Raw genomic sequence first — 12,668 nt, 5'->3', positions numbered from 1 at the left:
AATATAAGTTGGAATTACTGATGCTAAATTGATACGATCGTAGGGATGAAAATATTTTAATTTAGAGATCATTCAGAAAAACGAATGATTTTGGTACTTACACTAAGTAGGTGGCGTTTTATATTCCAATTAATAAATGAATGTGTTACAATTTGGATAAACTCAAATTGTGTTTAGGGAAAAGAAGAAAGAAAAGTTCGATAATCGGATCACCTAGTCGAATCGATTCACTGATTTAACCGATTTTTTACAATTTTAATTAATTTTTAACCAAAACAGTTTTATACTACAAATCAATTCGAAAAGAATATCGGTTCATGGTAGGATCGATCAAACTAGCCAATTCGGTTTGGATATCACAACACTGACTATTAGTACTATCTTCAAAAAGATATTAGGAAGGGATGAGACAAGGCATTTTTACATTTTGTTGAATTGGTTAGTAGGCGATTTTGGGATTCAATCAATCAGACGATTAGAGTGAGGTGAAAACTTTATTATTATTTTGTTTCATATTTTGTTTACCGCCATGTAGCTTCGATTTTGCCACCGTCATCAAGAAAGAAAAAGGGGAAAAAAGATTGTGGGTTTCGGGAAATATGGGGGTGGGCTGGGGATGTTTGTAACACAAGGGACGAAATGCAGATCGAGAGGAGGAGGCCAAAACCTTGATCATTTCATCTTCTTCTATAACAAATACTACTACTTATATAGTGAATAAAAGTACTAAGTAATATGCTAAAAGACAGAAGCGGAGTAGCCCAGATGAGATGAGAGTTAGAGATTGGATGTTACTGGGCTGGTTGGCCCTGCAGAAGAAGCACAGCGTCCTTCCTAATCCATCATCTGTTATCGTGAAGATTCAATCAACACCGTTAAAATCAATCTATCACCATTCCTCCTTCCGTTCAGGTGGTTGACGACGTGGTAGTGACTCCAACAGAGGAAAAAACACACTGCTCTCGTTTTCCCCACGCTTTTGGCAGTTGGATTGGAGGCTTTTTATCTCCTGGTCCGTCGTCCGGCCGGCGATAAATTTACAAAAGTTCCGTTCCCTCTCAGTCTCAACGCAAACTGCTGGGTGGAAATGAAAAGTGCTGTGAAAGTGAAGGAAGAATATTAATACTCCAGTAATAAAATGTTTTAGAAGAAGAAGAATAATAGTAAAAGCAACATCCTTAAACGAAACGACGACGACGACGTCGACGACTTGTTCGCCCTGCTATCTACTTAGCTCCCACCTTCTCCCCACCTGCTTAGCTTTAACTAGTGGTGGTAGTCGTAAGGACTGAGTAATAGTGCCTAATATTATCATCCCAAAATCCACCTCTCTCCTCCCCCAATTTAAGTAATGTCTCGATTTTGATTTGTTTGTTTTCAAATTTTAGGGCGAATGAGATTTGCTCTTTTGTCAGCATAATAATGGCTTCAATGTCCACGATACAACTCCGACTTCATACCCTACCCTCATTCCAGGTAAAACTACCATCATCATATAATCATAATGTTAATTTTGAACTTGTATATTAGTATTTTTGCTTTCACTTTCTGTTATTCGATTTGCTGATTTCGATGCGTTTCATTATTATTTATTTGTTGTTCTTCAAAAAAAAAAAAAAAAGCGGCGGGATTTCCCTTGTCTTTTGGAATTCAGAACCGAATTGGGCATGATTAGTAGTAGCAGCAGTAGTATTACCGCTACTGGTTGTTGTGCAAGATGGAATGATTCTTCAACTAAAACTTTGAAGCGGAAGTTTGCGGTGAGAGCCTTAAGCGATCCTCCTCCTCCGGTAAAGGGCGATCAACACAACAACCGCCTTCAACATCAGCTCTTCACTCTCATTTCTCACAAATCACCAATTCAACCCGCACTCAACTCTCCCAATCCTACTCTTAACTTACGCCATGCCGTCGCTTCTCTCCCCACTTTTATCCTCCCGGTAATTTCTTTCATTACTAGTTGCTATGTCTGTTTGCTAGGATTTCTTATCTCATGTCATGTCTGCTTTTCGTGAAATGTCTTTTTTTTCTTTTTTAAAGCTCCAATGCTGCAAATTCATCCTGCTTTGTCTGTTGCTAACATTTTAACAGGACTGTGTTTCTTATACTAACTTCAATTCTTCAACTACTAGCTAACCCAAAAAATTTGTCTTGCACTGCTTCAGAGTTGTGCCAAAATTTATTTTTTTTTTAAAAGGTTGATGATAGATGCATGATCAAATTGCAAGCTTTTAATGGTACTGTAAAAATTGAGAATCTATGGTAGATTATTTTTTTTTTCTGGGTTGCTCGTTGCTTCTGTCAAAGGAGTGAATTGTCAGTCTGAATCTAATTTCAGTCTTTTCAGATGAGTCGATGGTTTCATTCAATACTATAGGGACGGGGTTATTGTCTTTGCAGCTACTGGGACTCTCACTGTATTGCTAAAGTTTTACATTAGCCCTCTTTTAATTATATATTCAGCATATCATAACTGTTATACTCAGAAATGTTTTACGTTGTTGCTGCTTTTATGATAGCCTGTATTTTTCTATCTGCCTTGCATCAAATGATTTCTTCATTTATCCAAGAAGAGTTTTCAAGTGAGAAACAATATGTGCCTCAGTGTTTAAGTTCTGCTAGTCTTTGAGTTTTGGCTTCTGTTTATGTTGCAGAAGAAGAAACACTTCACTCCCAGTTTTGCAACTGGGTTGTGCGCTGCAGCAGCCTTTGTACTTTTTGTGTTAAGGAGCTATACAGCAAGTAAGTCAAGATACAGCCGTCCTGGCTCTGTAGCTGATCTTGTCCGGCGTGGTCAGCTGAGATCTGATAGAAGAGGCATGTATGGTTTCTAAACCTGATACTGTGAACTGTGTGTGGGGGGGCTTATATGCTGAAAGATTATCTGAATCTGTCAGCTTTCTCTGCTTTTTAGAAGCATATTTCAACTATTGGACTTAGGGGCAACGCCCAACACCCTTCCCACTTCAGTCCTTGAATAGTTCATAGTCTGTGCTTCTTTTATCTGATAGAAGAAGAGGCATGTACGCTTCGGAAACAATTCCTGTTTTTAAAGTTCAAATGCTTCTAACATTGTTGGCGGATTGTTAAGTTCTACAAAAGAAAACTCAAAAACGTAAGACATAAACATTGCCTGGTGGTTTCTTAAACTGAACTGTGTGCTTATAATGCGAATTTTGTCCAATTTTTCTGTGTAGCTCAACGCCCCTCAAGTATGAAGATCCATTCAATAATCCAATGGTGAAGATTGGTAAAAGCAACTCAACAATTGAGATGTGTGGAAAAGTATTCCGTTTAGCACCGGTGACCCTTACAAAGGACCAACAAACTATCCATCAGAAGAGGAGGTCACGTGCGTATCAATGGAAGAGACCAAAGGTTTTCCTTAAAGAAGGTGACTCCATACCCCCGGATGTGGACCCTGATACAGTCAGGTGGATTCCTGCAAATCATCCTTTTGCAACCACTGCAAGTGAAATTAATGAAGATTTGGCACAACACAATGTGTATCAAAAGCATGGTGTACCATTCCGTATACAGGCAGAGCATGAAGCTCTTCAGAGGAAGCTTGAAGCACTGCAAAACGTAAGCCTGCCTAATAAAGCTTTCTCCTCAATATAATTGGACAAAAGAGAAAACAATTCCATATACATTGACTTCATGGCTAGTTTAGCTGATTTAAGATACTCAATCAAGCAAAGTGGCCTTTGGTAGGGGTCTTTTGTATCCGTATACCTGATACAAAGCTTTATGAGCCTTGATCTTTATGGTAATTACCTAATACAGCCCTCAAGCTAGAATGTCAATTTTGTTGATGCTATTAGCTTGCTATGTTGTAGTCTATCTTGTACTTCTTGATGAACTACAGTGGTATCCTGAGGTCCTAAACTAGGTCATTTCCTGTCGGTGGGGGGCAAAGACCATAATGGTATCAACTATCAACCAAGCACTTGCATATTGCTTTGCTGTTTATGCCACATAGGTATATGTCCTACGATTGAGAATGGTGAGCATTTCTACTTTCTGTGTATGTTTGCATCTGTATATCGGTGGATGGATGCTAGTTGCGTCTAAGGATGATGGTTCTTGCTGTTCACCGCAGGTGTTGTTTTTCGGGTCTATGCATATGTAACTTATGCTGTATTTCATGACCCGGCAACTTTAATAACAAGCTTTTGGTGTCACGTTCTTGTGTGTAGGAGCAAAAACTCGGTAAACTAGTGATCGATCCTAGAGCTGCGCAAGATTTGGAGAGGCCATTTAAATCTCATTTGAAGCCTGAAGAACCGGTAGAACGGAGTTCCTCTAAGCACACAAATCCAGATTCTGCCCAAAATCCATTTTTGGACGGACCAGCTTCTGATGAGGAGGAGAAACCTTGAATTATGATCACGTTTTGGCAGTATTAAGTCTGGCTTCGAAAGTTTTAAGCTCGCCGACAATCAAATCAGTAGCGTCTTTCAGGTTTTACAAGTTTCAAGAGTTGTTAGGCCAGCCCGGCCACTAGAAGCGACGTGGAGGAGATCGAACTGTAAATGAATTTCCAGTTTACACTTGTAGATGGGTTCTGCGTAACATATTTGGTATTTCTGTACGTAGCTGCAGTTTAGGACATGCCTTTTCGTATTTGGTTTTGTGTGCTAAATCTGTCGCCATTTCCTTGACTTTGCATTAGATGCTTTATTGTATATTTGAAAAAGATTCACAATATTTTTCCTCACTTTTTTGTTTCATGCTAAAGTTTAGCATTGTCGAGTAATATTGGGAGCCAGGAGAAACTATTCTTAGTATTTTATACTGAGGGCACCAAGTAGCTCTCCTGTTAGGTTGTCGGAGAAAATAATGGAAGGGATACTCCCCTTGGCCTTGGGTTGTGATTATTTACATAATTTCTTGTATATTATTTTATAAATACATATTTCAAGTACATGATAAAACTCACTGTCAAAATGAATGATAGCCCCAACAATGAAATTTTTTTTTATTCAGCTTCTTAAATACTACTGTTCCTCCCTGCTAGAAAAAAAAAAAAAATGTAGAGCAATTTAAAAGAAAAAATGTACAGCCCAACTGACATGTGAAATATCATACTAGAAACTTAAAAGAACAAACAACAGAGGAAAGCGAAATATAAGAATGACTCTTGCCTTGCGCATTCCTCCTCTCCATTCTTTTTTTCTTTTCCTTCTTATGAAGCACGCTGCAACTTCCATCGTGAGTGCTTCAGCATGTACCATCTGCAGCTTGCTAGTACCAAAATATCACACAGTACACAAACAGGACTGGAGAAAATTTTTCTACTATTCTTGATAATAAAATTAACACATATGATAATTGGCGATGGAATCCTCAGTAATAAGAAAAAAGAAAAAGAAAAATCAAATCTCATCTCAATCAAGTAGAGCTACTTTTTAAGTGGCAGCAGGCTTTTTCGCACCAACAGCAAAGAACTCAGTAATGACTTCAAGGGGCATGCCCTTGGTCTCTGGAACCCTCAAGAAAACAAATACCCAGGAGATCACACAGACAACAGCATAGATGCCAAACACACCGGCCAAACCAATGGAACTAAGCAACACAGGTAGCGTATAGGTGACAATGACATCACATATCCAGTAAACCAAGGAACAAATGGCGATGCAGAGTCCACGGACGCGTGTAGGAAATATTTCAGCACAAAGAATATTGGGAACCGGTCCATATCCCATGACAAAACAGCAGAAGTATAGCACGACGCAAAGGGTAGACATCACAGCATGTGCTATGGTGCCGAGATCCACCACATTGGCAACAACCAGAATAACCAGTGACACCGTAAGAACCGGTATGGTCGAGAGCAGCAGTGCCCTGAAACAAGTGATTTGACAATTTACTTTGTGTTAAACCTAAGCAAGAGGGAGCTGCACACAACAACCTGGACAGTCCTGTGTCAGATAACAAACTTGACATCTAGACTACCATAACTCCAACATCGAAATAAATATCAGTTAGGACAAGTAATTCTTCAACAGAAATGCGAGTAGCAACATGCATTAAATGCCAGCTGCATCATCATCAATTGCAACACTAATTACTACATGTTACAGCACAAGTATCTTCAATTGGGCCCCTTCACTTTCACTGCCTTAACGGTGCGGAGGATTGGTTTCTTCAAGGATTTTCAGTTGGTTATTGAGAGAGATGCAATTTCAGTTACTTTTAGATGACACAGAATGATGATTAAGATGCCCTGCCAAGTCATCTAAGTCCGTGGTTCATAATCTATCTACAAAGAATAGTACCTCTCCTAATGCACTTGTTTCAGAGGTGCATATTTTGCCAAAGATTCAACTGCAGCTCATAAACAAGAGCAGCTCAAAGAGTGTGGGATAAAAACACACGTCATGGTGCAGTTCATATTCAAATTTTTTGTCCTGCATGACTCAAAACAGTTCTAAATGGTTTCTGGAAAATGATGGAAACGCTATCTTACTTCCATGCTTGAAGTAGGAGATGCTTTTTAGATGTGCTGACGAATAAGTCGGTTCTAGTGTTAAATGCAACACAAACAAACTAGCGAAGCAAAATTGAGAATAATACGCATAATCAAAAGATAAACCTTGTATAAGAGGGGGAAAATGATAAACAAGTTACCTTCTACCAGACAGATCCATGAACCACATTGCAACACCAATCGATGGAAGCATCAAAAAGTTTGTTAACGCACTTATAATGAAAGAAGCAGAGTCTGATCCAATTCCAAGATTGGAAAGAAGAACCTCAACTCCTGCCTGTTCTAGGATTTGTGGAGTATAGTACATTACCCCATTTATTCCAGCAAACTGCACAAACAATGACTCACAATAAGACCGAGACTGAAAAAAGTCAAGACATCGGACAAGATGCACTCCTGGTTAGTAAGTTTCACAGATCAGATACAAATCAGTGAAGCACCAAAAGGTGAAGGAGGCTTGCCATTCATGATATGCAATACGCACTAAATGTTAGTGAAACAATTATCTGTTGAAGGAACTCCAGGGAGTGCATAAAAAAGAAGTTGATGCCAAAACTACCATGATTTTCAATAGTTGCAGCATTAGAGTTGATGCTAAAACAGAACGGAGGAAAATACAAGACACGTATTGGGTGCTAAATTTTGTTAAAGTGACTTTGTCACGACTCCAGAAGCCCAATTATCGCATACCAATTTTCAGTTGTTACCCAAGCCAAGCAGATTGCCAATCCTGAGGGCTAAGTACAAAGCTAGATCTCTTGCTGCTTTTATGGCAACAAACAATCAACACACCTCTTCCAAGAGAATTCAAAGTCCAGCAGAAACCCATACCAAACAAGATTAAAAAAAATACAACAGAATCTCCTTGGAGACCAAAAAAGAACAAAATTTTTTAAAATTCTAAATACAGGAAAAAAAAATCTCTGGTGACATGATGATACTTCAGACAGGCGATAACTAGTATATAGCTCACAAATTGAGAACTGTCAAATCCATTTTACAACGATGAGATAAAAACAATAACAGATTGACTTGGATATAGGCTTTTGTCAATTTCGCATTTTGGAAAACAAGCACAAAAGTTGAAGAGAACAACTTAGGCCAACATATTGCTTACCTGCTGCAAAATTTGAATTCCCATACCAACAAGTAACGCACGTTTAACTCCTGGTTCAAGAACTGCAGCCCAACCTGGACCTTTTGTAGCAGTTTCTGATGGATGAAGCATTGCTGGTCCAACTGGATGCTGATTTATAAGCTCCATGGAATAAAGAGCAGGTTGGCTTACCAGAGCCGCGGCCTGGACAAACTCAGCATCTTCAGGAACATCACCACCAGGGAATGAAACAACAGACCCACGCAAGGACCCTGGGCCTGCCTCTTCATGCATAAAGATCCTTTTGAAGCCACCTTCTTTTCTTCCATCTCCACCCTCTCTCTCCGACCATTTCCACGCTAATTGCCAACCACCACCAATGCCCATGCTACCAACAGGTTCTCCAGCATTGTCTTTCATGAGGCTACTATGACGTCTCATACTCAGGATGCTTCCATGAGAAGGAGGAGCAACCATGTCCTTCTCTAGGCTCGTGGTTTGGCGTGAGATTAATGGACTCTGCAAATTACCATCAGAGTCTGCACTAGCAGCATCTGATGCATAACCTTCCCCATCCCTCTGAAGGCTCTCCTCATCCCATTCTTCATTTTTGGCCTGTGGCTCTGTTGTACTGATCATACTTCCAAAGTTTGGAAACAGCATGCTACGCATACTACCCATCTCAGGGACCTTCTCATGGACACTGCCAAAAAGGGTCACAAGAGGATCCATAAAAGGAATGCTTTGGTTAACCATGCTTCCTTGGCGGGAAACAAGGCCAAGAGTACTCTGACCGGTGACTGGTTTGGCAACCCAAGACATGCCTGCTTCAGATCCATACAATTTGATCTGTTCTTTTCCAGCAGCTGGAACCTGATCATCAGTAACTTCATCAGCTGGACCAATCATGTACTCTTCTAAAGATGTTTCACCATCAACTGCCAAACCTTCAACAAGCAAAGCCATCTCCCCTGCAAACAAAAGAAGCATTAATACAAGTATTACATGCAAAAGTTTCTCGTTTTGTTTTCTGAATATATGTATGAGATTGGAATAAGAGCAAAAGTTCTGTGCTCTATCTGCAACCCATCAAGTACATCACACCCCACCCCCTGGGGGAGGGGGTGGGGTTATAAAGAGAGGGAGAAAGGTCAAACTTGTAATGAACAACAAATCATCGACTTAGTTGCACAAGCTAGTTCATGTAGGAACATGGTAAACTCCATTCATCTACAGCAAGGCTGAATTTTGAAATCAGATTAGCATAAATACCTATGCATAAACTTATGTTGTAGAATGGGGAAAACAAAAATAAAATAAAATAAAGATGCACCTGAAACATCTTCCTTGCCACGAAGTCTCTGCAAAACTCGTTTGGCCTCAAGCATCCTTCCTTTGCTCACAAGCCATCGAGGAGATTCAGGTAAATAGAATACTGTTAATGCAAAATAAATTAGTGAAGGAATAGAAAGGACTCCTAGCATTAACCGCCAGTTTGGTGAGGTCATCAGGGACATCCCAAATATCATACAGTAGGCCAAAAACATTCCAGCAGAACCAGCGAATTGCGGTAAAGTATTAAGTGATCCCCTTATCTCTGATGGAGCAGTCTCAGATATGTAGAGTGGTGTTAAAGTGACTGCCAACCCAATTCCAAATCCATCAAGTAGCCTTGCCAGAAGTAGGACATAAACATTTGGCGACCATAGCATGACCAAGCCACTGAAAAAGTAAAAGGAAGATGAGAGAATGAGCATCGGGCGTCGTCCAATCCAATCTGATATGGAGCCGGAGCAAGTTGTGATGAGGGTAGCACCAATGAGTGACATGGCCACAACTAGCCCTTCCACAGTAGCCTCCAAATCAAGCTCTTTTTTCATGTAAACAACAGCACCTACCAATATGCATGAAAAAGTAGCAAAATCAAAATAAAAACTATAAAAACTTAACTGGTTCATACACATGAACAGCATGATATAAAACCTCAATAGAGCTACCTAGATAATATCCACCACGTTTGAAGACAGAAAAGACAGTAGAAACACACTAATAAATTCATTTTGGAAAATAAGAACGGCACCTGGAACTTATCTTCCAACAGACACTGATTGATAATATTTCAGAATTTAAAAGTTTATAATTTTAAACTAGAGCACAAGAACAAGTTACCTGCGATAGTAGCATTGTCCCAACCCTGCAAAAAGTTGCCAACTGTGGCAGACAGAGCAACAAAAACAGCCCCTTTCATTTTATGTTTCTTCTTTTTTTTTTCTTTAATGCGCAATGTTTTGAAATGCTCCCAAACTTCAGGGCTTAATCGCAACAGAAAGTTTGAGATTAATGCCTCCTACAGCGGGACAAAAATATTATTACGAGCTGGAAAAGACTAGGGACGGGTAGTAGAAAGAGCATAAACTGAACAAAGATAAAAGTGAAAACGATCCACAGCTATGAATCCTCAAGCGAGCAAACATATTGCTTACCCTTTTTGTGAGGGCAAGAAAGGGCAGAAATTAACGGCAAAGAATGCGGAAAAAAAATTCTGAGAATTCAAGGACCAATCTTTCTGTGTCTACTTATACAAGAGAGAGATGGAAAAGAATAGAACAATCTAAAGGTGACACAGGCAGCTCCTGAAGCAGTCAACTTGGCATACATTCACAGAGGCACAAATGCCCACAATCGTTCGTTCGGTGCGCCGGGGAATAGCACAGTTGGGTGGTGTTTTGTCGGGTTATTCCAGGGGCTTACTGACGAATTAACTGCAATATGAAAAGGGTTCTTATGGAAGAGGGAAAATGGCAACGTCTAAACCAGGATGAAGAGACCCCAACCCAGCATCTTGTCATTTGTCAAGCACTCCATAGTTCACTCAGTCCGCTGCATCTTAATCGTAAAAGGCAGGTCTTTCGGAACGATATTGGTGGAGAAATGTCTATGACTAAGCATGAAAGCAGAGCTGCAGAAACAGTAAGCCAAGAGTCTTTTTGACAGAGGGCCAAGTGAAAAGAGAACCTTGATTTTCCAAGATTGGTGGAGAAAGGAACATATAATGAAAGTAGGTGACAAGAATGAGTAGAAAACAGTAGTGTAGTTACACAGGAGAACGAAGTAGGAGGGGAGGGGTGGAACAAGCGAAGGAAGAAGAAGAAGAAGAAGAAGCCAGAAGAAGGTGAGATAGTCGAGAAGAAGACAACAAGAGATGCTGACTCGTAACTTAGCCTTTCTTTTTTTCCCACTAAAGCCAGCGGTCCAACCAAAAAGTCCTTTCCCCACCTTTAAAGTACCAGAAAATTTACACCGGTCAGTATTCCATTCATCATCAATCATGTCGTTTCATCCGCGTCTTTAGATCCTACCTTGGCCGCCTAGCCAATATTTTCCCTGCGACGACAACTCCTTTCTGTGTGTTTTGAAAGGGTACTAAAAGACCCACGAGAAGTTGGGCAAGACGACGGTAGAGTGAAACCTTCAATGATAGCATAAACACGCCATCCTTTTCCTACTTAGTGGCAAGATAGCGACCCTTGCCACAAATTAAAGTGCCACAGCATTTTTCCCCTGTTTAGTTTGTAAAACAGCACTTAGAATTCTAACTGAGAAAATACAATTGGATCACTTCAAAAGGAAAAAAAAAAAAGAATTTTGCTGGCCGGATTTTTCTTTCAATCTTTATCGTTTCCCAAAATTCTTTCTTATACTAATAATAATAAGCTACTGATCGGTTCTAATTAAGTAGTGCTGATTAGCAAGTACATTTTGCTGAAAAATTGATCACTATATTATATATTATATATTGCTGCGAAGGCACTAGTTGCAAGGGCGATTCCTTGATTGAATTTATTTCTAGGTACGACTTATTAGGTTAATAGTGGGAAAATGAATGAAATGTTTGAAGAAATAAAACCGTTTTGCCTGACATAAGGAACAAATCCACATGCAGATGAGATGATCGTCAACAGTCGGTCGGTCTCTTGGAAAAGTTGAGTTGAGACTTGAGACTTGAGACTTGAGAGAGTGGCGTTATAATTATATATATATAGATATAGGTATATGATTGCCGGGCGGGATGGTGGAGTGATTTTTTTATTTGAGCCCTATACCTATTAGTATTACTTACAGTTACAGTAGTAAATATAATGGTTATGAATGAATAAGACAGTTGCCCAGCGACCAAAAAAAAAAAAAAAAAAAAGAATAAGACAGTTGCAGCTACAATGAGTTGCGTGTCGAGATAACCAACCAACCAACCTGGTGGATGATTTGATGCATCATCGTGGAATTGCTACGGTCCCTACCCGAATTGCTAATCGTGAGGTGACGAAATTTAATTAGTGGTAATAAAAGTAGTGTTACGTACTACTCGTTCTCCTCCTCCTTCTTCTGCTGCATTAGTACTGTTCAATTCACTGTAGTAACCGTGACACGTGTACAAATGGGATGAATCTACATTTTTAAGGAATTAACTAGTTGACTTAAAATGGCAATTGACTTTTGCATGTTCAAGTGTTGACTTAAAATGGCAATTTGAAGAAGAAAAAAGACGTAGTGTAGTGGTCATAATATATATTTTGTTGGCTGGCCTGGCTATATCCTATATGGAGAGGAGATAGAGATGACAAATTGCGGGAGCTTAGCAAGTTAAAGGCTGAAAGAATGAATGTATTGGAATTCGGTTAACGCGGATCATCAAGCGTACCATTTCTGGACGTACGGAAGTTGTTCCTACAAGAAGAGCTCTCTACCGAGTGAGTGGGTGATTGAGTGAGTAGGAGATGATTTTTATGATAAAGATGGGATATCGTGTGGTGTTGATGAGATAGAAAATGTCGTCCAACCCTCAACTGCAACAGCAGCAGATCCAACGTCAAGATGATGATGATCAGGATGAGGGAGCTGCAGGCCAACAGCGACCAGCAATATTACTGCTGTTCCTCCGAGTCCCACCTGCAGCAGCATCAGAATCAGCCTGAAGGATTAACGCTGGGTTGCCAATGGAGAGTTGTCCCCACCTGAGATACACCGATTTCGAACGCTGCAAGCTCAAAGCCTTCGGCTATGGCGCCTATGGGACGACAC

The 12,668-nt window shown here is 40.0% G+C and overlaps 2 protein-coding genes across 3 annotated transcripts; one reads left to right on the top strand and one right to left on the bottom strand.

The window, feature by feature from the left end:
* Nucleotides 1-675: 675 nt before the first annotated feature.
* On the top strand, nt 676-4,790 carry LOC113749030 (protein MULTIPLE CHLOROPLAST DIVISION SITE 1). 2 transcript variants are annotated; one of them, XM_027292661.1, is made up of 6 exons: nt 676-1,281; nt 1,389-1,476; nt 1,623-1,940; nt 2,655-2,821; nt 3,198-3,585; nt 4,200-4,790. In XM_027292661.1, exons 2-6 carry the CDS (start codon nt 1,423-1,425, stop codon nt 4,380-4,382), a joined length of 1,110 nt encoding a protein of 369 aa, XP_027148462.1. In that variant the 5' UTR covers nt 676-1,281; nt 1,389-1,422; the 3' UTR covers nt 4,383-4,790. The 2 variants fall into 2 exon arrangements, with proteins under 2 accessions (XP_027148462.1, XP_027148463.1); XM_027292662.1 differs by having other exon boundaries at nt 676-1,292.
* Nucleotides 4,791-4,957: 167 nt separating this feature from the next.
* LOC113749029 (monosaccharide-sensing protein 2-like) lies at nt 4,958-11,005 on the bottom strand. Its single transcript, XM_027292660.1, has 6 exons — nt 10,073-11,005; nt 9,759-9,936; nt 8,923-9,483; nt 7,611-8,560; nt 6,634-6,821; nt 4,958-5,847 (listed from the first exon to the last, which is right to left on the bottom strand). Exons 2-6 carry the CDS (start codon nt 9,835-9,837, stop codon nt 5,412-5,414), a joined length of 2,214 nt encoding a protein of 737 aa, XP_027148461.1. The 5' UTR covers nt 9,838-9,936; nt 10,073-11,005; the 3' UTR covers nt 4,958-5,411.
* Between the last annotated feature and the right edge of the window lie 1,663 nt (nt 11,006-12,668).

The sequence above is a fragment of the Coffea eugenioides genome, chromosome 10, assembly GCF_003713205.1.
Source record: "Coffea eugenioides isolate CCC68of chromosome 10, Ceug_1.0, whole genome shotgun sequence".
Classification (NCBI taxonomy): domain Eukaryota; kingdom Viridiplantae; phylum Streptophyta; class Magnoliopsida; order Gentianales; family Rubiaceae; genus Coffea; species Coffea eugenioides.
Note: the sequence above shows the minus strand (reverse complement) of the source record. Positions and strands in the feature narration are given on the sequence as shown.